Below are 24,470 nucleotides of genomic sequence, written 5' to 3' on the forward strand. Positions count from 1 at the left end.
TCGCAGTAGTTTTTTGTTGACATTTAGAAAATATGCTAAAGTTTGGTGCAAATCTTTAATAGAAATGCAGCTATGTTGACTTTGCTTAGATCAGTGGTTCTCAAACTGGGGGCCGCAAGATGGTGCCAGGGGGGCCCCAGTTTTATGACATTTTATAAAATACATGAATTTAAAATGAATTCTGTGTAATTAAACCGAAAAAATATATAAGGCTACTAACCAACAGCACTACTTTGAATAATTGTATATGTTTTGTTTAATTAAAATGTTACATTTTAGAACAAATTTGTCATAAATTTTCTTTGGGGGGCCGCGAAGAAATGCACTGTACACAAGGGGGGCCACACACTGAAAAAGTTTGAGAACCACTGGCTTAGATGATGGGATATCATAAATCTTTCAAGTTATTTTGGTAAAACTACATATGTCCAAATTCAAGTTTATTTTGGCTAGAAGTGGATTACTCATAGCCGGACTTTATGAGTAAAGTGAAATGACGGCTATTACTGCCTGTGTTTGGAGATTTATTTGGACAACCAAACATTTTTGAACCTTGAATATACCTTTTAAGAGTTAAGCCTGGAATAGCACAGCTTTTATCAAACAATTCAAAAGTTTACTGTTATTATTAATTCTTCTGTTGTGTAGGAATAATGATATCTACAGTACTGTGCCCTTGTTGCTTCAGTCGTCACTGGTCGGGCCAAGTTTTCTAAACACAGAATTGGTGTCATTGATGTGTAAATGTACTGTTATTCAGTTTAGGATTCTTGTGCTAGAAGTCCAAGGAGTCAATTTTCCAGATTAGTTACAATAGATGGTCTTTTTGGACAGGAGAGATGAACCGTACAACCTTATTTAATGGAAATGTTCTTTTATACTTGTGGATTAACTAAATCTGACAGTGGTAACAACGAAGCGATGCAGAAGTGAATGAGACGGGGCGTGGCAAACTGAGAGGGTGTGACAGCTCATGAAGAGACAGAGCATGTCACATGTAATATAGTCAAAATGTGCACGGAATAAACAAAAAAACTGAAGACATATGGGTGAGAGCGTGGGCGAAATCTGGCATTTTCTCTGCTGAATCTGGCATTGCAATACTGTATTATTCATTTTAATGTTATGCACACATGCTGATCCGCATGTCTTGTTTAACTGACACATACATTATGCAACAGCCACAGACGTGAACCGTACAGTAGGTGCGCACATGCACCTACACATTTTTAAATGATAAACACTCACTAATGATGAGGTCTGAGGTTGCTGAAAGTTTATAGCTTTAGAAGGAAACATTATTGTGTATTTATGGATCATTATGTGTCTTTTCATGATCAAAACAATAGATAAATGCAAAAGAAACCTTGGAACTCAATAGAGCAGCTTCAAGCGATGTGTCTTAAAAGGAAAGAAATGAAAAGTGTGCGTCTGTATGCGTTACCATGTTTATTTTCAGAGGATGAAACACACCCTGCGGCTATGCATTAGGGCGTTTTCAGGTGATGGATTGAAAGACGTGCTCAGAAAACGCAGACGTATCCTTGCATTTATATACTGTCTAGGGTGAGCTTTGGGAAAGCAAAGATGCATGCAGATAAATAGCTATTTTTGAGACCTGCCATAAAGCCAATTAACCAGGCCTGAGAGGTAAAGCTGTTTTAAGGTCTTTGGTTACAGCTCATTCAGGGCGATTCGAAGACTTTATTAACATGTTAGTTTGCCCCACGAGAACGGTTTTTATACAGAAAGCAGAGGTTTATCTTGCATTTAAAGCTCCGCATCCATAGTTTTCCCTGCTTTGGGATGCTTTTGGATCTCAACTGTCAGATTTATTGCACGTTTTTTATACCTTGCCACTTTTTTACGCATTTCATCTAACAAGCAGATGTTCACACAAAAACAACCCGCGTTTCCCTCTGAATTTTGAAAAGAATGTCAACATGATGAAATTTTTATGGCTCACAAGATGCTCTTTGGTTGCTCAGGAGACAAGCTTTGTCTTGAATGTTTTTCGGAAATTAAAAAGATACAAACCAAAACTGCAAATATGTGAGCCTGGACCACAAAACCAGTCATAAGGGTCCATTTTTTTGATATTGAGATTTATATATTATCTGAATAAATGAACTCCATTGATGTATGTAGGATAGGACAATCTTTGACAGAGACTATTTGAATATGAGGGTGCAGAAAAATCTAAATATTGAGAAAATCACATTTACAGTTTTTCTCAGTCGCTTTGGTACATTTCTCGAATCATACTCACAATTTGCAAAACAGTGAGTGCATTTCTCACAACAATTTGTACAAATAGCAAAAAATCATGGATAGCCTACAAAAGCCACTCTTTTACTCAAAATACTTAGTTCATCTCTCAAAATTAAATATCTGTGTCAATGAACATGTCAGTGTCATCAGAATAACAAGTCATTGTGTCATTGTGTATGGATAAGACAGTCAAATTGTTTAGTCATGTTGTCAACATAACAGTTTACTCTGAAGTGATGTTCTGATGTAAACTACACTCTAAAAAATGCTGGGTTGTTTTTAACCCAGGGCTGGGTCACTATTGGACAGAACACACCGCCGGGCCAAAACGACCCAACCGCTGGGTTATTTTAACCCAACTGCTGGGTTGTTTCAACATCGTTGATTGACAATAACCCAGCAATTGGGCTAAAACAACCCAGCAGTTGGGTCATTTTAACCCGGCAGTGTGTTCTGTCCAATAGTGACCCAGCCCTGGGTTAAAAACAACCCAGCATTTTTAAGAGTGTATGGCTAAAGTTTTGAGGACAAGTATTGTAAATTGTAAGTTACACTTAGTATAAGTTATGTGTGAATTTGATTGCAAGAGACTTGACAAAATTTACATTTACGCTTTTACTGTTTGTACTGTAATTCGTTGAAAGACTATGCCATTGCCATAAAGAAAGATAAAGACAGCGCCGCAAGCACTGCATAGCATAAAGAGAAAAAAAGTAGAAATTTGAACATGATAGATGTCTAAAAGATGTCTTACCATAGCCCAAGAATTAGGGATGCACCGATAGGATTTTTTTGGGCCGATACCGATACCGATTTAAACAGACAACTTCTGGCCGATACCGATGCCGATACCGATATTAAACACTTTACAACACTATACAGTTGTTCTATTAGCTAGTTTATTTCTGCATCAAATTATTTTTACTGAACATGGATAGTATCTAATTAACATTCAACTGACCAACATAATAAGAGGCACAAATTAAGCTAAAACATATATAATAAGACAACATGACAACCTTCAAAGGTGGTTTTTGCTATTCAGCATTTCTTTTATTAACAACATTAAAAATTTATTTTTTACATATAATGGATTTCTTTAATAAACATAAATAATGCCAGTGCTATTTCTTTAAACAGAGTATAAATATTGCTACTTCAAAAAAAGTTGGACTTCTTGTGCAGTCTGTTTCTTTTATTGTCCAAGACATTTGAGCCAGCTCAACAAAGGTTTTCTGTCTGTGCTTAAGTATAGTGCACACTAGGGCTGGACCAGAATGTTCAAATATTCGTTCCGTTTTGATTTTCAGTTTTGAGATTCGAATATATATATATTTTACAGCGTTAATGCAATGCTTTTGCCAAGCAGGAAGTGCGCTTCACGCTCCAGCTCTATAGGTGGCGCAGAGAGATCAACATCCATAGCCAACAGCCACCAAACGCAGCCAGTAGAAGAAGAGATCGCCTCAAACGGAAAGCGGGCTTCCTGCTTTGGCATTCACGCTAATAGTGTTGTAAATAACGTTCAGTTTCTTGCAAAAACGGATTGATTTGCTTCACAAGACGTCAATATGTCACACGGAGTTATGGGGGATTACTTTTGTATTAGATATATATGCTTAAAGTGGCGGATCGGTTGACTTGCATGACGGAGCACTGGGGTTTCTGCAAAATATCTTCTTTATTGGTTTACTGATGAAAAAACATATTGGATGGTGTAAGTGTTAGTAAATAAACTTGATTTTGAAAGTATGCTACCGTTTTATTACAGTTTTTTGAACTTCATTAATTCGTTCATTTATTTACGTTGTTTTATTTAAATGGCCTAAGTTACCCTTTACGTAATAAATAATTACTATGCTTCTAATTTCTGATACGGGAGTGTTTGTTTGTTAGAAAAATGTTAGGCTACCTTATTAAAAGTATTGCTGGTGTTTTGTTTCACTAATGCTGTTCTCGCAGCACGCGTGACAGGCACGCGCCGCTACATACACACACAGATTCCTGCCTTTATTAAAGAGAAAAATATGTTCAGCCCCTCCTTCCGAAGCTTTGAATATTTGATTTGATTTCTACTAGAGCTTCGAAGCTCAAATGGTATTCGGAACAGTCCTAGTGCACACCCAAACATTAAATCATTTTAATTGAACAACAGACATGCAAGTCATTGCCTTTATGCGGTTAATTAATAAACAATCGGTATCGGCCTTTCTCGTGCTATTGCCGATATGCCGATGGTTTCAAATTCATCAAAAATCGGCCGATAAATATCGGCGGCCGATGCATCGGTGCATCACTACCAAGAATAGATGATGCATATACTTTTAGAACATGTAAAAGAAATGAAAGCAAACACCTTGAACACACTTTGCTTACATGTTGGAATATCATACATCTTCAAGTTATTTTGGCAAAAATGGCATGTAACCAAATTCAAGGTTATTTAGGGTAGAAGTGGGTTACTCATAGCCGGACTATATTGGGTCAATAGTTAGCAGTCATTTCAATGTCTCTGTTTTTGCTTGCTGGGGACGTTTCTGTCTGTTAGAGAAAGTCAAGATTCACCTGGGAGCAATTTACCAATTCAGGACAGATTTATAAAAAATGTCTAATGGAAATGTATAGAAATATGTTTGACCATATCCTGTATTTTGACAACATGTTCAACCATTTTGCATGTAAAGGCTTATACTATGAACTAATGCCTAAATGTTGTGGGGGGTGAGACTATTCAACAGAGACCCATTATAATACATTTTGATCAACATGACATAAGCAACTGATAATGTAGGAAAAAGCAGAAATTTGTACATAATCATTTGCATGGATGTACCAAAGCATTTGCAACTTGTTCAAAGAAATGAGAAACTGCTTTTTTGATGTGCACAAGTGACACAATGATGTGAGAATTGAACAAGCAGTTTTGAGAATTTCAATTCTGATCTGAGAAATGTACCAAAGCGACTGAGAAAAACTGTAAAATTGTCCAAATGAATTCTTTAGCAAGACGTATTACTAATGATAAATATATTTTTCATTTATAAACTTTCTTACATTACATTTGCAGAAGAGTTAATGCAGTTCTCAAAACAATTAGTACAAACTGCAAAACCTGGTTGATAACCTGCAAAAGCATGTCACTAGCTCAAAATGAATAGGTCATTCCTCAAAAGCAAGTATTCATGTTAATGACTTGATGTCAGTGTCATCAAGATGAAAAGTCCTGACATCATTGTTTATGAACAAGATCAAATGGCTTTATCATGTTTTCATTATGACAGATAATGTTTTTCAATGCAAAAACATCAGATCTTGGTGACATACCTGAAACAGCTCAAGACAGCACTATATACTATTTGCACAGCTATTTGAAAAATACAGTACAGCTATACATTACTGTATTTAGTGAGGTAACTGAGTACAAGACACTGAATATGTATGTATGTTTCACATTTTTACTGCATTTGCTCTTTGCAATTCTAATCTTCTATTTTGTTCACAGCATTGTGCAAAAGAAAAAATACACCCTTATTTACAACAAACATAAACTCCCTTTGGGTAGAGGTGTACACAACTGTAAACAATATTGCAGTACATATGAACTGAACATAGAACACACACAGTACTGTAATCACTCTGTCTGACCACATAATTTCAGAAATTGTTCAATTTAGGAGACATTTTCCAAAAAAATTGATTTAAAAAAATGATTTTGACAACTAGTTCAAAATTTTTGTATGCAATGACTCAAGCAATGAAATGAGGACTATTCGTTTTATATAGAAGACTATTCAGCACTCACAAGTATAGTTAATTTTGACAGACATGACAAGCAAATGATAATGTTTTAAAACAGCAGAGAATTGTATGAAAGCAATTGATGCATGTCCAAAAGCATTTGCACTTTGTTCGAAAGAGTGAGAAACTGCTACTATGATGTGCACAAATGACTAAATGTTGTGGAGGTTGAACTAACTGTTGTGCAAATGTAAATAGTGATGTGAGAAATGCACCAAAGTGACTGAGAAAAGCTGTAATATCCTAATAATTTTTTAAATTAAGGAAAATGGATAATTTTGACCCATACAATGTATTGTTGGCTAATGCTACAAAAATACCTGTGCAACCTTTGACTAGTTTTGTGGTCCAGTCACACACAGTATATACTGTTAGCAAAAATGGTCAAAATATGTACCCCAGCTGTCACTGGGGTAGTACCCTTTAAAAAGGTCCTGCACTCTAAAATGGCTGGTTTATTTTTTAGCCATAATGGGTAAATATTGGACAGAACACATGCTGGGTTAAACATTTACCCAATGCTGGGTTATTTTAACCCAACTGCTGGGTTATTATACCTCATGGTTGCATAACAACAACCCAACATTGGGTCATTTATAACCCAGCACATGTTCTGTCCAAAATTTACCCATTATGGGTCAAAAATAACCGAGCCATTTTTAGAGTGTAATGTGTACTGTTAATGTAGTACACATTAAGTACTTTGAGATACTGATATGAACTCTTTTGAGGTGCAAAGCTGTAGTTTTTAAGGGGATCCACCCCAGTTAAAGCTGGGTACATATTTTGATCCTTTTTGAGAGTGTATACAAGAGTGTATATCAAAACCTCCAACTTTTGTGCACAATGTGAGATATCAGAAGCGGCAGGTAGGTAGGTAGGTACGTGGGTAGGTAGGTAGATAGCAATGGCGTCTGATGACAGCTCTTCCAAGGGGCGCAAATTCAAAATATGTGTTCGGAGTGTCGTGTGTTTTGCTCGTGTTTTTAAAATATGTGTTTGTTGCGTCATGTGAACCACGTGCATCACGTGTCCTGTCAAAACAAGTGCCTGCCGCACACACGTCAAAACAATTTATGATTAAAGAGACGCTCACGTTCACAAAATACACACAAGACACTCCCTTAACAGTAAACTCTGATTACGCATGAGATTATGCGAGTATCTGGCAAATGCAAGCTTCTTTTTTATAATAAACCCTTTAAATGCGTCTGCAGTAGGCACTTATTTTGAAAAGACACATGATGCACATACAGTAGGTTCATTTGACGTGCTGAACACATATTTTGAAATGACGAACCACACACATGACGATAGATAGATAGATAGATAGATAGATAGATAGATAGATAGATAGATAGATAGATAGATAGATAGATAGATAGATAGATAGATAGATAGATAGATAGATAGATAGATAGATAGATAGATAGATAGATAGATAGATAGATAGATAGATAGATAGATAGATAGATAGATAGATAGATAGATTTGTTCTCCTTTTTATCTAAAGAAACAATTGAAATGTTCCATTTTACATTAACTCATCCATCAGACATTTTTATCCAAAGTAACTTGCAAATGAGGAAACTGCGGGGAAGACATGCAAATTTCCAAAATTGCTCCTAAAGGTACACGCTACACAGTGGTAAAGTGTCTCAGGTGAGACAACAAAAAATGAATATCAGGTTTTTATAGTATAACAGCAATTGCTTTACCAATTGTTAAGCGTGTCTCTAGAGTTTTGTAAAGTAGAGGGGGATTCAGCTTTTTTGAGGGAGTCACTGAAAGGAGTGATTTTACATCTCTTATTTCTCGTTCATATTTTAGCTTTATTTCAAAATCAGGGAGCTGGTTTGCTGTGTACTTCCTGCACGGACCGCTGCCTTTTAAAGCAGCATCCAAAACATCATGCAACCCTAAGGGGTGATAATAGTGGTCCTTATAGGCAGCAGCTTAGAAAAAGGGTTTATCATGTAAAGTGAACATGAGATCTGACTCCTATTTAATTTAAATATACTTTGTCATTACCATGTTGCTAAGCTTATGTAAATATGATAAACATAAAAACAGATTATACATGTATAGGGCAAAGCTTATCAAAATGCATTCTGGGATTTCTTCCTGCATGATGAATGCATGTAATTATGTCTTTTTGGCCAAATAGGGTTTCTTACATGGCATAATTATGCTTCCCCCCTTCTTGAAACAGCCTCTGTGTTGGAAGCATCCTAATGTCTTAAAATGCTGTTGAGTTAGACAGCTCAGTAAATGTACAACAGTACCAACTGCAGATTTCTGAAGGAAATGTAAAAGTGAATGAATGTAGGTGGTTCTGTTCTGTACTCAAGCTTCAATGCTTTGGACTGATGTGGGCCGCAACTGGCAGCCAGCAGAGACAGATAAAGAGAAATGGAACGCCTGCGCTCCTGGGTTCATTGAAGACCTGACGTGCCGCCGCATTCTGGATTATTTTCAGCGGTTTAGTGGCGCATACAGGAAGGATGGCTAAAAAGCTTTGCAGTAGTGTCTAGAGGTGACATGGAGTAGTACAGCATGGAAGGATCTAAGTTTCACTCTTAAAAATGAAGGTGCTTCAAAAGGTACTTTACAGTGATGCCATAGAAGAACCATTTTGGTTCCTCAAGGAACCATTTACTCAATTTTTTTTTAAAAGAGTGATTTGTTAATTACGGTTTGATAGTCTGAAGAACCTTTTTCCACTGTCAGGGCTTTACAAACTTTGTCAGTGGAACCCCCTTGACCTAAAATATTTACTTGAATACTTGAATATATATATATATATATATATATATATATATATATATATATATATATATATATATATATATATATATATATATATATATATATATATATATATATATAATAGCACATTTGCATGTTTAATTTTAAAAGAGAAAAATGTAAGAATTGTTTATCTGTTTTAACGTTTTTATCAGTAGTATTTTAGTTTAGTTTTAGTTCTCAGATTTTTTTACATTATTTAGTCATTAAGAACAGTTTCTTATTTACAACGGTGGCCTGACAAGTGAGATAACCACTTAGGAAGAGATTAATAGGGCTATAATAATTTAAAACAAATTTATGTAGAGAAGCAACTGCATATGTCTGTGAACAAATATGACATAATAGTTTAGAACAGGGTTGGGGAACACACGTCCTGGAGGGCCACTGTCCTGCAGAGTTTAGTTCCAACCCTTATTAAACACACCTGAAAAATCTAATTAAAGTCTTCAGGATTACTTGGAAATATAATTCTGGTGTGTTTGATTAGGGTTGGAACTAAACTCTGCAGGACAGTGGCCCTCCAGGACCCAGGGTTCCCCACCCCTGGTTTAGAAGGATGAAATTTAAATTAGTTTATTCAGTTTGAGAATATTTTGCAGAGCATTCCAGTCGCCAGCAGGCAGCAGATTGAAAAAATGCAAGACCAAATGCAGAGTTGGTTTTAGGAATGCTTAATTGAAGATGAAGTGAGGTCTGGGTATTATATGTGACTGCAGCAAGTGACCTTAGTAAGGAGGTGAGTTTTTATGGCGATTGTGAAGGGAGACCCAGTTAACAGATGAATATAGAGCACAGTGGTGTGTATTGAAAGGAGCATTTGTGGCAAACCTGATAGCGGAATGGTAAAGAGCATCAAGTTTTGATAGGGTGGACTTGCAAGCAACCCTGTATATAGTGTCTCCATAGTCTGACATAGGTAGAATGGTCATTTGAATAAGAGTAAGTTTGGCAGAAGTGGTGAAGGAAAGCTTGGCCTTGACCTTAGATTACAATTTTGATATTTGGATAGAGAAAGAAAGTGAATTTTCCAACCAGATGCCCAAGTAGTTATATGCAGTGACTTGTTCTAGAATAGCCCCTTGCAGGTGGTAATGTTAAGGGCAGGAGGAGGCGTAGTACCCTTACGGTAAAGCCACATGATTTTTGTTTTGGAGGTATTGAGAGTGAGTTGTGTAAAAGACTTCTGTAGTTGGTAAAAGCTATCTTGCAGGGTAGCTTGAACAGCATCAGAGGAAGTAACCTATGGCATAAGGATTGTATTATCATCATATAAGTGAATGAGTGAATTACCAACTGCCTGGGGAATATTATTAATATAAATTAAGAAAAGTGTAGGGCCAAGGATGGATCCTTGGGGGACACCCCTGGTGACTGGGAGAGAATGGGAGAAAAGGTTCTGATATAGGCTGTTCTAGTGTTATATACAGTCCTTCCAGAAAAACGCAGAGTTTAGATAAAAAAAATCCTTGATCTTGTGGCACATTTTCTTAAAAAATGCGATGGAATATGCGCGATATTTATGCAATTTTATACTATGAAATTGCGGGAACTTGCAAAAATTGCGGGAACTTGCAAAAACTGTCTGAACTTGCAAAAATTGTTTGCAGCTTTCACAGCTTTTCATTGATGTTCATGTTGCGTAATTACATCACTTCCTTACATTCCCATTACAACAGGGGACAGAGCTTTGCATGTGTGAAGTTAATGCAAACATTTTTGCTAAGATGTATGTGACTTTTTGCTAGGAAAATGCGGGTATTATGAAATCATGCATGCCCTGCATATTTTGCAAGCTAAAATCTGCAATTTATGCGGCGAAAGTGCAGCGTATTTAAAAAAAATATTATGCATAGAATGCGATCGCATAATCACGTTTTTCTCAAGGGACTTTATATTATAGTCACATGACATGCAGATAAAAATATATTTCTGTTAGTTTTTTATTTATTCTAAATATTTTATTCTAAAATAAATAATTACATTTTATGATTAAAATATAAATGCTTCTTTATCACTACTCTTGAACCCCTTGCAATTTCCCTGCGAACCACTAGGGCTGTGCAAACCCCAGTTTGGGAAACCCTGCTGTATGGCACCATGTAGCACCCTTATATAAGTGTAAATACATTTCATGTAGAGGTAAAGTCAATTAGGGTTGTTGCGGTGTCAGATTTTTCCCACCCGTTAATCAGCGCGTGAGAAACTCGGTGATACTGGGTGGGAGGGGCTTATAAATGCACATCCAGACGTGCGCATTTTACTTTCACTTTTGAATTAGATGCAACTGTTGTTTAAATCCAGCGCTTGTGTATGCTGCGTTAAATCGCGTATGAATTTGCGTGCAAATGCGAGTGCAACAGCTGGTTTAAGTGCTTGAGTCAATGTGCGCAGGTACTTCTGACAGAAACCCGCCAGTCCCAAGCAGAGCAACCGGCTATTCCCCCATAAAGCGCTGCTTGAATGATGGTTTTATTATTATTCTTAATAAAAAACACAACAACAAAACAAAAAAATCTCGATTATATTAAACATCATATATGTGTATTATAACAAAAACGAGTAAGCACGCGGCTTCTGCCATCATCTGCTCACCGCAGTCTGACAGGAATAAATGAAATCTGACACGCAGCCACTGCTCTGTGATGACGCGCGTTCAGCTCCGCTGAATTCAGGCAGCAGACACATTCAGTTGTAAGTGTTTGCTCTCTCTAACGAAACTAAATGATTTAATTACAAAAAAATATCAAAACGAAGGTGAAAGACAGTGTCGCGGTGGGCAAGTGATCTAGCCGGTGAGAGGCTGAAGCACCGGTAATCACCATTTCACCGACTATCACAACAAGCCTAGCTGCAATAGCATCACCAAAACAGAATTGCCAAACATTTCAGTTTTCCTGAACACACCTCTTGTCTATCATTAGTCAGACAAACAGCCTCGAATTCATTCCATTTCATTAGCCAATGTTGTTGATAGTGTTACTGTTGGACCGTTTTTACACCTATAAATGTCTTATTTAGTTATCTCTGCATATTTAGCAATTCAACAAACTGTAAAAGGAATCACACACTTCACATTTAATTTACATTTTTATTTATTATTTTTTTATTTTCTACATGCAGTGTTTGGAAATAAAGTAATGTATGTGTTGGCAGATCACTTAATTTGCACTTGCCAAATCACACTTAGGTTTAATTAACAGTAGTCATTTGTTATGTAGCAGACGCCTTTGAACCGAAGAGATGCTCTGTGTACAGAACCGCTCCTGAGTTCAGGATATATCTGGTGTTTTAGTTTGTCCTCACCCTGGGTTTAAACCTCCAGGTTTCTGGTTCAGATCATTACACACAAAGCTTCTACCAGCCTTGCTAAACCCATTCATTTTTATTAGCAAAGGAGTCTGTTGCCAGTTGACTACTATGGTGTACAAAAACCCAATGTATTACTGCGATTATTGAGTCATTCACATTGTTTGGCATCTGTTGCTCAGTCTGGAGTCATGAGTGTATAGTGCTTAAAATCAGTTTGTAATCACACACACACACTGGATGACGAATCCAAACAGAGCTGTCAAAATCTGGAAATGAGGATGAAGAGGGGTAAAATCCAATTGGCTGACAGCAGGCAGGGTTCCAGTCCAACCAATTTAGTTCACTCTTGGACACATTGGTAGCACCCCTAGGCAGCTCTTTTCTGTGTCGATATTAAGCATGCAGGTACAGCCCCAATCTATTTTAAATGGAAAAGTCATTTCCAAAAGTGTTGGGTAAGATTACATTTTAATATTTTTCAAATCCGCAATCAAATCTGTCAACGGTGCTATTTTAAATGTTGCTTCTTTAGCATAAATCACACAGAAGCTCTGAATATGCTGTAACATGAAAAATGATTGACAATGCCAACAGCTTAACATTCGGTCACTTCACTGGAAGTTTTCTATAAATATAAAGTTAACAACAGATTCATCCCTAAAGTTTTTCTCTACTGAGAGGAGGGGCTTCTTCTCTCCTCCCTAAAAGGGAGGGTTTATCTTTCCTTCCCTTGAAGAGAGAGGCTTATCTTCTCCCTAAAAGCGAAAGCATTCGTCTTCTGTCTTCATTTAAGTCAAAGAGTTATCTCAGTCAGGAAAGTGGCGAGGTCAGGTAACGATGCAGTCCTCTGGAAATACGACGTGATGAGCATTTTTGCATCATCTCAACAAACGGCAATCAATTCCTCTCCTGTCAATGGCTGTAAGCCCCTCCCACACAGGCTGTCGTTTCAACCTCATAACTGCTCTATTAATTTAACCTGAAGCACCAGTCGACAGCATCACTCATCTGAAGAACATTTCCGTCATTTCGGAATATCGGCTTGCTGGCCGTGACAAACGTCTGCCTTCTGCCCGTTACCTCCTTTAATTCAATCTTTTCCAGACCATTCTCTGTCCTGCGGGGGTGAATCGGACCTGCCTGTATCCGGAGCTCGCGCCTTTTTAAACATTGACTTTACGCCACAGCGGCCAGGCCACAAAAGCTCATTGTTCTCATTGACCGATAGCCAGTGCACACAATAAACGAATCCATTTCTTTTAGCTCGGCTTCCAAAGCAGGGATATTAACAAACTATGGCGTGACAGTAAACTCGGAGAGCTTAACAATTTCTCAGTCTCAGAGCAGTTCGCTATTCAGCCACAAGGTTAAAGCCAGCTTTGATGTATGTGGGACTTTTGTCTATCGTGCGGCTCTCGGTTCGTCCCGTAAAATGCTTTTCCTTTAGCGTCTCTCTTGCTTTTGTCTGTCTCTCTCTCTCTCGGGCACCCGCACGCACAACAAATCCTGTAGCCAGTGTTATATGTTTCCAACTGTCCTGCACTCTACAAATCATGTTAAAATCTGTTGATTTAACAAAAGCCTTGATGAATGGCGTCCTTCTCGCTTTCTATTCTCGCTCCCTTTCAAGAGTGCTGAATCCTTCCCAGCGGTCCATCTTGTCTAAAGAGAGGAAATGCGGAGGAAAAGGGTCAGCGAGACAAATGGGGGAGAGAGAGAAGGGATAAGAGAGAGAGAGATTTTTCTCTTCATTAGCGGTTGTAAAGAGAGAACTAGCGGAGAGGTTAGAGGTTTTAAGGGATCGATGTTTGCCGTTCAAGGCTCTGAGAAACGTCCTGCGGGGTAGAGAAATGCGGCCTCCATGGAATTTATGAGACCTTCCAGATGCACACCTCTAAAGCGCTTTGTGATCCCGTACGCACATACACACGCCGCAGATCGTGGTTACACACACTAATAGAAAGCTTTGTGATGTCATCGATCTGTTTGGCCCATCTATCAATTTCTCCTCTCTGTCATTCTCATCCTCTTCCTGTCTTTTGTCCTGTCTGTAGCTCTGTTCATCATATTTTTTTTGTGAAATGTAAACATGGGCTCTGTTCCAAAAGCAAAATGATCTATTACACCATCTGCCATATTGTTTTAGAACTTATTTTTTTCACCAAACCGATTGCTATTTATTGTATTGCCTTCTCACAAATATCTGTATACTGTATGCATCAGTGACTTTTTTAGGGGGCAACATGATTAAGATCTATTGCATGGAGGACCATAATAAAAATAAATAAATACATGCTTAGAAAATCTGATCTAAGTACACTGTAAGAAATTTACAGTATTATTGGGTTTTACTGGTAAATATCTTCCAGTAACTTACTGTAGATTTTACATTTATGTTATTTACTGGCAACAGTTTGTTCAAAATGAACGTAAACCATTTTCAGTCTTTATCTTCTACAGTAAGTTACTGGCAACCAGCTGCATAATTTCAGCTAATTTTTCAGCCTTGGTTAGAAAGTTAAGCAAACCTGAAAATTAAGTCATCATTACTTTCTAGAAATAGAAAGAGTGGTATGGTATGCTTCCTTACAACATAGTGTAAAAAGAAATACAAAAAAGGCTAAATGAAATACAGAAGTAAATATGTAAAAAAAAACATATTGAGTGTAGAGGTCAGTGCTTCGACATATGGTGCAGACGCACTTTCGGCAACCCGAGTGCGGATCCCGGCTCGAGGTGCTTTGCCGATTCCGTACACCTACGCTCTTAAAAACGAATGTGTTAAAATAACACATCTTGTGTCTAGTTAAGGACAACACATCTCTGTGCTATTTTTGGAACAACATACTTTGTGTTGTTTTAACACATCTTGTGTTGTCTTTTCTATTCATTTGAAATCAAAATCAACACCAAAATGACACATAATGTTAAATAGTTTAACACAAAACAATGTGTTAAAATTAGCATATACAGGATGTGTTAATTTTACGGTATTACTGGGTATTACTGGCAACTAGCTGCCAGTAACTTACTGTAGATTTTACATTCATGTTATTTACCAGCAACAGTTTGTTCAAAGTTAAATGAACATGAAACCTTTTTTTACAGTGTATTGTTGTACGTTCCTGTCCTTTCCTGACATAATGTCTATCAACTAAAGGCATGGGCCCAAAGACAACTTGTCTAAGAAAAAATGTCAAAGAAAATACAGAAGTAAATAATTAATTAAATATAGAAATACTTAAATATAGAGAAAAAATATATACAATTATAATAATTATAATGATATTATTATTATTATTATTATTATTATTAGTAGTAGTAGTAGTAGGCTAATATTATGAAATAAATTCAGGACTAAATTCATTTTTAAAAGTTCTATATATTTAATTAAATAATTTATTCCTTTATTTATTTCCCTATTATTACATTTAATTACTTTTCATTTATTTTCAATTATTGCAGGTTTGGTCCTCCACGGAGACCCCAGTAAGCATAACAATATACAGGGCACACATAGATTTTAGTTTAAACAATACATTTTAATTACATTGTATTCTTTTTATTAACGTGTATCAGTACTGAATGAAATGCAGGTTAATTTAAACAACATTTCTCTCGCCCTGCATCCTGGATTTACTTTCCACAGAGTTTGTCGCAGTGCACCTTACAATTCCTTTCCGCAAGGGCACATGCAATTATGTCCTGCAATTTGCTAAAATGAGGTTTGAGGTAGCATAATTAAGTTGCCGTCTTTCTGCACTGTTTAAAATGCTGCATCCATAAGCAGCTCGCTAGGTTTTGGGACAGAGCCATAAAGTGACATCTCTCCAGCCCTGGACTATACCCCGCACCCGGTCCGGTGCCGTGTTGAAGCGGAACCGGAGCGTTTAGTGTGATCTGTAATTTAACCAATGACAGCCGCTGCGTGTGCGTGTGATAGAGAGATGGAGAAAGGCGAAGAGGGAGAGATAAAAGAGCGGATCGTGTAGATCCAGCTCCCCGCTGAGACACCAATCCCTCTTTATGGCTCGTAAAGACGCCTCCTCATGGCAGAGCCCGACGCGCACACGTGCACAGACCCACACGCGACTCCCATTGTTCCTGAGGAATGGGGAGGGAATGAAAGATAGAAACTAGCCGGGAGAATAACCTGATTTTCACTCGCCGTTCCAGGGCTCGTCGTCGGTATATCTTCCCACCTCATTTCCCTGATCGACTAAAATCCCACACACACGGGAGAGAGTGAAAAAGAGAGAGAGGCTGCATGATGAGATAGTTGGTATCGGGGGCCCTGAGGTGAGCCGAATGAGAGTTTGTCCTTTTTATTGGCTGTAATTAGGATGAGGTCATTATCATGCGCCAAAGGCCTTTCACTGCTGGGAGATCATAAAATGCCACCTGAACGATTTATGCTCCTCTCCCAGAATCCTCTGCAGTCTTCTGCGCACACTGAAGAGATGAGGAGATAAAGGGGAACGAAAAATACATGTGCACACACACGTGTTCATATACATTAAAAGTGTGTATGTGCGGCTGGGGATGAGCGATGAAACAATAACATATTAAAGAATGATGTAATACAACATTCTAATCCCATTTCAGTGTAAAATTAATGCGTAATTATGTCTGTGACTGCTTTCATTCATCTGTTTTATTATATAATATCGGTATAAATTCTTCCAGACAACATTTCTTCTAATTGGAATGTGATGTAAATGTCAGAGTATGATTCAAATCTCTCTCTCTCTCTTTCTTTCTCGCTCTTTCTCTGTCTGTCACAGTCGTTCACCTGCTTGGGTTGCCTTGGCATCTAAAGAGGATGGAAGGAGAGCTGTATGAGAACGGGATAAGTAAAGACGATCAGCCACTGCCGGGTGCGGATTTCACCTTCACTCCCGTCCACCTGCCAGGATTCAACACCACACAGCCAGGTGTGTGTGCTGCTTAAGTCCTCTAACATAAGATTTCCATCTAGTGTCCCAGCAGCTCAATAATTCATACACAGTTGCACAGATGTCAGGTCTTTGCATACAGCGAGAGCTGAGAGTGCGCGCGTGTCTTCATTATAAGAGTTTGATTGGCATTTAATTAATGGCAATAAACGACAGTAAATTACTCTCTCCCAGATGATCCCTAAGATCTTCAGGCCATTTTCTAACAAGCGTGAGATGTTTCTATCTGTGTTGGCCCATACTGCTTGATAACCTGTAAATGAAAGACAGTATCATGTAGTATTTGCCATACGGTAATAAAATCGAAAAAATTAATATTTATTTACAGACACATACCTAGGCCCAAGTTAGTTTTCTGTAGTGAAATTGGTACACCAATTTCTAAAGTGGCCATTTTGAATTTGTGCATACTTACAGTGTTACTTAAAATTATCTATAAAACTGTAAAAGTATTTGAATATTTACTAGGGATGCACCGATAGGGTTTTTTTTTTGGGCCGATACCGATTTAAACAGACAACTTCTGGCCGATACCGATATTAAAGACTCGTATACTTGTATACAATACTATACAGTTGGTCTATTAGCTAGTTTATTTCTGCATCAAATTATTTTTACTGAACATGGATTGGATCTAATTAACATTCAACTGACCAACATAATAAGAGAGGCACAAATTAAGCTAAAACAAATATAATAAGACAGCATGACAACCTTCAAAGGTGGTTTTTGCTATTCAGCATTTATTTTATTAACAACATTAACTCATTTTTTACATATAATGGATTTCTTTATGCAGTTAATTAATAAACAGTCGGTATCGGCCTTTCTCGTGCTATTACCGATATGCAGATGGTTTCAAATTCATCAAAAATCGGCCGATACATCGGTGCATCACTAATATTTACATTTGATTACTTACAGTGCATTCAAGTCATACTTTTTATTAGTATACAGAACCTTTGCACTGACACAATGCTCTACCAGTTGAGATAAAGCAGTAGTGTCCAGTCATGTCCCTGGAGGGACGGTGTCTCTGCAGAGTTTTGCTCCAACCCTAATCAAACCAGATCCAGCTAGGCAGACTAGAAACATTTAGGCAGGTGTGTTGAGGGAAGTTTCAGCTAAACTCTGCAGGACTCCGGCCCTCCAGGACCAAATTTGGACACCGCTGAGCTAAAGGATCACTTTTGCCTCCATATCTTCACTACATTATTATAGATCCATGGGCACCCAAGCGTTAAGTGAAAAGCCTTAAACTTAGTCTCGGCATCATTTGTACCCAAAACAATATGTTGCTGCATCAGTATTTAAAGTCTGTGTAAAGTAATTTTAGACAATTGTTTCTAAACACATTATAAATGTTAAAAATGTACAGCGGGGAAAATAAGTATTTGAAATTCCCTGTGTCATTTCACTTTATTTATTATGACTCAACTTGTATACTTAAACGTTCTGATTTCTTTGTATGAATTCAATATTTGGCTTGATGGCTACAGCGGGTGTAAATTTTGTGTCAATAGCCCACTTAGAAATCCCCTTACTGATAAAAATGCTGATGTATCAAATACTTATTTTCCCTGCTGTATTGCTGAAACATGTTACAAAGAATGTGAACTATGTACTACTGAATTGTGGAGGTAGCACAGTCTTACGAAATTACGTACCTATAGTCACGTAACTTTTTTGTTCTTTTTCGTGATAAGTCACGAATTTCCGCATTTTTCATGATCGTATCACAAATTTCTGCTTGTGTGTCACATATTGGTTACTCATCTCCCAACTCTAACCCTAATGCCAGGCGACAATGGTTTAAAAATCAGAAAATATAAAAAAATTACTTAGAAAAAATAGTATAAACGAGTACTTAAAGTGGCATCCTAACAAAAACACCAAATCTAACCCTAAACTGAAGCGACAATGGTTTGAAAAATAGGAAAAAGCAGTTGAGGAACCAATACGTGACAATGACACATAAATTTGTGAATACGATCACAAAAATAAGCGGAAATTCGTGACAGTATCAGAAAGAGAATTAAAAATATGTGATTACACTGTAGGTACGTAATTTTGTGAGACTGAGTAGCTTTTTAAATAGTTTTTCCACTTTCTGTGTTCAGGATAATCTGGGCCTAACACAATCACAAGCATCCATTCAGGTTGTAGCGGTATTTAAATGATGATAGAGATGGCAGCTTTCCCGCTAGTGGGCGTGGTATATAAGCCTAGACAGCAGACACTCCCCCAGCGTTTAAGAGCAGAGAATCTTGCTTATTTATTTACTGGGTGTTTTTACATGGATCAAATTTGTCTGGGTGGTTAATAACACATTTTCTGTGGTGTGACAAACACACATTTCCATCAATTTACACTGACTTTAATTAAAATAAGTGTGTATAATTTTTTCTATAGCCATACTTCTATTGCTATAACTTAAGCATTTAATCTATAGGGGTAAACAGAGCCCCATTGTACCCTGTTTGTTTACTTTTCACCCACCTGATGTCTTCATATCGATTCTTCAGGTCATAAGTGACTTGCTAAAGGGCAAAATGGTGATATTTTCCTCGAAGGCTTCAAGCCTGCATTCATTTCTAGCCAGATCTTTGACCACAAGTCTGCACTACCCCAGTTTGTATCTGTACACAGGTGTGTTTGTTCTGTGAATAGTGATGTCAGTTCACCCCCCCAGCTGAAAGTCCATTGAGGGTTCGGTCGCTCGTGTGCCCCAGCGGGTGTCGTTTCATCATCACCGTCACCCGAGTTTGACTCTAGTCAGCAAAGCTCTTCAAAGAGTCCTGTAGACGATTGCATTTGATTCACATCGACTGAAGCTGTGAAAAATACATGATTGTTTCTGACACTAAAAAGGACGCAGAGGCGTCTGTGTTGTTAGAATCAGAAGCGAAATTCATCTAGCAGCCTCCAGGCGCTCTTCTTTTACTTTTTATGTCTACGGTATAACTTTACTATGTCTGCCCGTCAAAGAACCTGAGCTTGGTTGCATCATTTTCAGTTTAACCAATATCCCAAACCTAAAAATAAAGTATACGGTTAATCAAAAGATGAACATTCTGTCATGATTTACATGCTGTCAAATGCTTAGTTTTATAAAACAGATACATTAAAATAGTGTATTATTTTATGTGGGCCTACTGCTTTAAGGGTGCCAGTGCTTTTATTTTGAAGCCTCAGTCCCCATTTATTGTGAAATAGTTAAACACAATGGCAAAGTATAATCTCTTAAATTGTATGCTGTGGTCTGTGTGGTTGAGTTCAGAGGGATGGGTTACATTGAACACCATTGAAACAGCAATTTGTTGAGTACCTGATATATTGGTAAACATTTTGTCTTCATCTTAACTAAAGCTTTTTGCAGCTATGCAAGGTGAATGCTCGGTCCTGTCAACCTTTTTTGTGATTAAAAAAGATATTTAAAGTTATTTGGTTGATTTGATTTTCTTGATAGATAAAGAGGTGATTCAGCGAGGCAGGGTGATAGAAAGGGGAGAGGTGGCCGTAGGAACACAGCTGGTTCAGGCGATACCTCCTGGACTCTTCTGGAGGTTTCACATCACGGTTCACCACCCTGAGTATGTCAAGTTCAACATCTCGCTCACACGGGACGCCCTGCTGGGCATCTACGGCAGGAGGAATATACCACCCACTCACACGCAGGTAACCACAAGCAAATATACGCACATTGTTTCACAAGCCCAGTAATATTCTTTAAATATTTATAACTCATAAATAATTATTCTGTGTGCACGTGTTTTTGTGTAAGCTTGTGGATGTATTTGCTTATTAGGACCAAATCTTCAAAAATGTGGTTAAGCTAATATGTGGGGACATTTAAAGTGGTCTTAAGTATTTCAGAGTTATTTGAGACCACATTCCAGGGACAAAATGTTAAATGCGCGCTCATTTGTAAGTCGCTTTGGATAAAAGCGTCTGCTAAATGAATAAGTGTGAATGTAAAAAATAAATGGAGGGTTAGGTTTAGGGGTGGAGAATAGTAATAAAAGTCAGTGATAAAAAACGATCTTAGTATAAAAAAAACTACTGCATATGAAAAGTTCTTATTAATATAGTTTCCAAATGTGTGTGTTTAAAAGTACAGCTATACTTGCCAGGGCCACGTTTTTTACACGCTCTCACAAAATTAGAAAACAGATATGTGAGTACATTTAAAGGTGCAATTTGTAACTTTTAGAAAGATCTCCTAAAGAAATGCAATATAATATACACAACTATATTATCAGTGGTGCATAAAGACCTTACATAATAAATGGTATTGTTTTTATTACCTTACAATAAGACGTTTTTATCTACATACAACGCGGGTCCCCTTACATGAAAGTTGCCATTTCACACCGTCATGTTTCTACTAGGGGTGTAACGGTTCAAATTACTCACGGTTCGGTGCGTGTCACGGTTTTGGTATGTTTCGGTGTATGTTTATGGGGACGAAAAGGCTACTGTCAAATTCAAAGAAAATAAAATGATTTATTGGGTTACAAACACCTAACACTTTGGTCACAACAGGCTTCTTTACAAAAATAAACCTAAGCAGTTTTTAACCTCTGCCAAAATCAAAATTTTTACTTAAATGTGCTCTAAGCGAATTCACACGTTTTAGACCATAAAACATTTTTTGTTACATACAGCAAACATCTCCTCACTATCTCGCTTGCTGCCTGTCCGCTGATCAAACTGTAAAAAAAAACGTGATCACTGTAGACCGCCCAGGCTCCACCAACTGCAATAAAACAAAGTGGCCAAACCTACCACCAGAACCATAACAAAGTGTTCCAGCCAATAAATGACAAGAAGGATTTGGGGGTGGGGGTTGGGTGCATTCATGAAAGCACGGAAGGGAGGGGGAGGAGTTAGCTACACTCAGTTTGTTTGAAAACAGTTCAAACATTAACAAAAAGTGACGTCACACAGATTCGCTTAGAGCGCCTTTAAGAGCACTTGCATTATTATACTACATGTACCAACATACAGTAACTTCAAAATAAACATAAAATAGCTTAGAACACTGGGATACTTTTTATTTTATATGCCAAGTTTTTTCACATGAAGATTAGTTTCTTAACATTTAAGAAGGCAATATGTGTGCGATTTCGATCTCATCTGCGATCACGTGCTATCAACAACACCCTGGTGATGATGGCGTAATATGCGACTCGTCATATTAGATGTATTTCCTTGAGCATACGGCACTCGCGAATTATACAGTTTTGTCCACGTTATCTTGAGCATCGCTGCTGCAGTAGACTTAAATGAAGCTAGCGGTGGCTTTATTAGCGGCTTTTCTTCGCTTGGCGCGCAAAACGGTCCGCAACAAATTTGCATACTACGAGTTGATTAGACAGGTACTCTCACATAAACACACGCAGAGCTTATTCAGAACGTCTCGGTTACGTATGTAACCCTCGTTCCCTGAAGGAAGGGAACGGAGACGTCACGTCGTGACCGACGAATTGGGAACCGCTTCGCGGGTGACCTATCTACTTCGAGAACTATCAAAAACGCCAATGAACTTGGCATGCAGGTATTTGCATAATGCCGGCGCCGCCCCGCCAGGTGCGTATATAAGGCACAGGTGCATAATACCAAATCAGCTATATTATTGCTGAGAAGCCGAGCAACAGTGCCCGGCCTGAACAGCAATGGAACAGCAAACTGTGGCGACGGGACGTGACGTCTCCGTTCCCTTCCTTCAGGGAACGAGGGTTACATACGTAACCGAGACGTTCCCTTTCAGTCGGTCACTACGACGTCACGTCGTGGCCGACGAATTGGGAATCCCTACCAAAACGCCACTGCAGCTGAACCCTTCCAGTGCCTGCAAAAGCCCTCCGCCCTCCACATAAGGGGCGGAACCTAAGGCGAAATGCAGAAGGCCGGTCACTACCTGTTCCTTAACCCACGATAGTGAAGCAGCGAACTGGGAGAAGCGTCTAAACTGAGCGGAGCTAGAACACTGCGGAAGCCATCCCCTAAGAAGGTTAAATGGATGACATAAAATATATGAAACAACCGACAGGTTGCTCAATAAAGTCTCTGAACAATACATGGTATGTTGAGAGATGCAGAGCAGGCTCTGCTAAGGAAAAACGTGGAGGATTAGAACCCCACGGACTATACACACAAATGAACCCCACGTAGGGGACAAATGTGGACGCCTAGCCTACACAGGTTTACAGAGAATACATCAGTGATAGGTTGACAGCGGATGCTCCGCAACACCAGCTATCAGGGCGGTGGAGGAGAGGCAAAAACAGTTTTTTAGACGTTTTTGCCCCGATGGCCTTCCATAATGGTGCAAATGTGCAGCACCAAAATAGAGGCTCCAAGCCGACACACGAGCCGACCCTCGGCATTCTTAACTAGTTAGTAGAAAGAACCCGAGTGGAAACCGGTTCGACACGAACACTATAGAATCTTGTGAACGTATTAGGTGTCGCCCAGCCTGCAGCTCTACAAATATCTGTTAGCGAGGAACCGCGAGCCAGTGCCCAAGATGATGCCACACTGCGTGTAGAGTGGGCACGTAAATTAAATGGACAAGGCACATTCTGCTTTTGATATGCAAGGGCTATAGTATCCACAATCCAATGGGACATCCTCTGCTTGGTGACAGCTTTTCCTTTCTGCTGACCACCGTAACAAACAAAGAGCTGATCTGAGGTCCTAAAACTTTGCGTCCTGTCTATATACACACGTAGTGCACGAACAGGACATAACAAAGCCATGGCTGGTTCTGCCTCCTCCAAAGGCAGTGCTTGGAGATTCACCACTTGATCTCTAAAAGGAGTGGTGGGAACTTTGGGCACAAAGCCGGGCCGGGGTCTCAGTGTTACGCTGGATGCAGCCGGCCCGAACTGAAGGCACGATTCATCGACCGAAAATGCATGAATATCCCCTATCCTCTTAACAGAAGCCAAAGCAAGGAGAGTTAAAGTTTTCATTGTAAGAAACTTAACACTCACACTATGCAGAGGCTCGAATGGGGCTTCCTGGAGTGATTTCAGCACCAAGGACAGGTCCCAAGGAGGAATAGAGGGGGGACGCGAAGGATTCAGTCTTCGAGCGCCTCTGAGAAATCTAATGACTAGGTCGTGCTGACCCACTGTTCTACCGTTTACGGGTGAATGGTGAGCTGATATCGCAGCGATATCGACTTTAATAGTGGATGGTGACAGCCTATTCTCCAAGCGACGCTGGAGATATAAAAGCACAACACTAATCGGGCATTCTCGGGGGTTTTCACTTCGGGAAGAACACCAGTCGACAAACAGGTTCCATTTAAGCGCG

General features: G+C 38.6%; 1 protein-coding gene across 3 annotated transcripts in view; it reads left to right on the forward strand.

Moving 5' to 3' along the window:
* Window positions 1-24,470, forward strand: part of tenm1 (teneurin transmembrane protein 1) — a 392,082-nt gene that overhangs the window by 281,295 nt on the left and 86,317 nt on the right. For all 3 annotated transcript variants that reach the window (XM_055198820.2, XM_055198822.2, XM_055198819.2), the window contains 2 exons: window positions 16,974-17,123; window positions 20,614-20,822. In XM_055198820.2, the coding sequence (XP_055054795.2) occupies window positions 16,974-17,123; window positions 20,614-20,822 (359 nt within the window). The remainder of the gene's footprint in view (window positions 1-16,973; window positions 17,124-20,613; window positions 20,823-24,470) is intronic.

Source organism: Misgurnus anguillicaudatus, chromosome 22 (genome assembly GCF_027580225.2).
Source record: "Misgurnus anguillicaudatus chromosome 22, ASM2758022v2, whole genome shotgun sequence".
Lineage (NCBI taxonomy): Eukaryota > Metazoa > Chordata > Actinopteri > Cypriniformes > Cobitidae > Misgurnus > Misgurnus anguillicaudatus.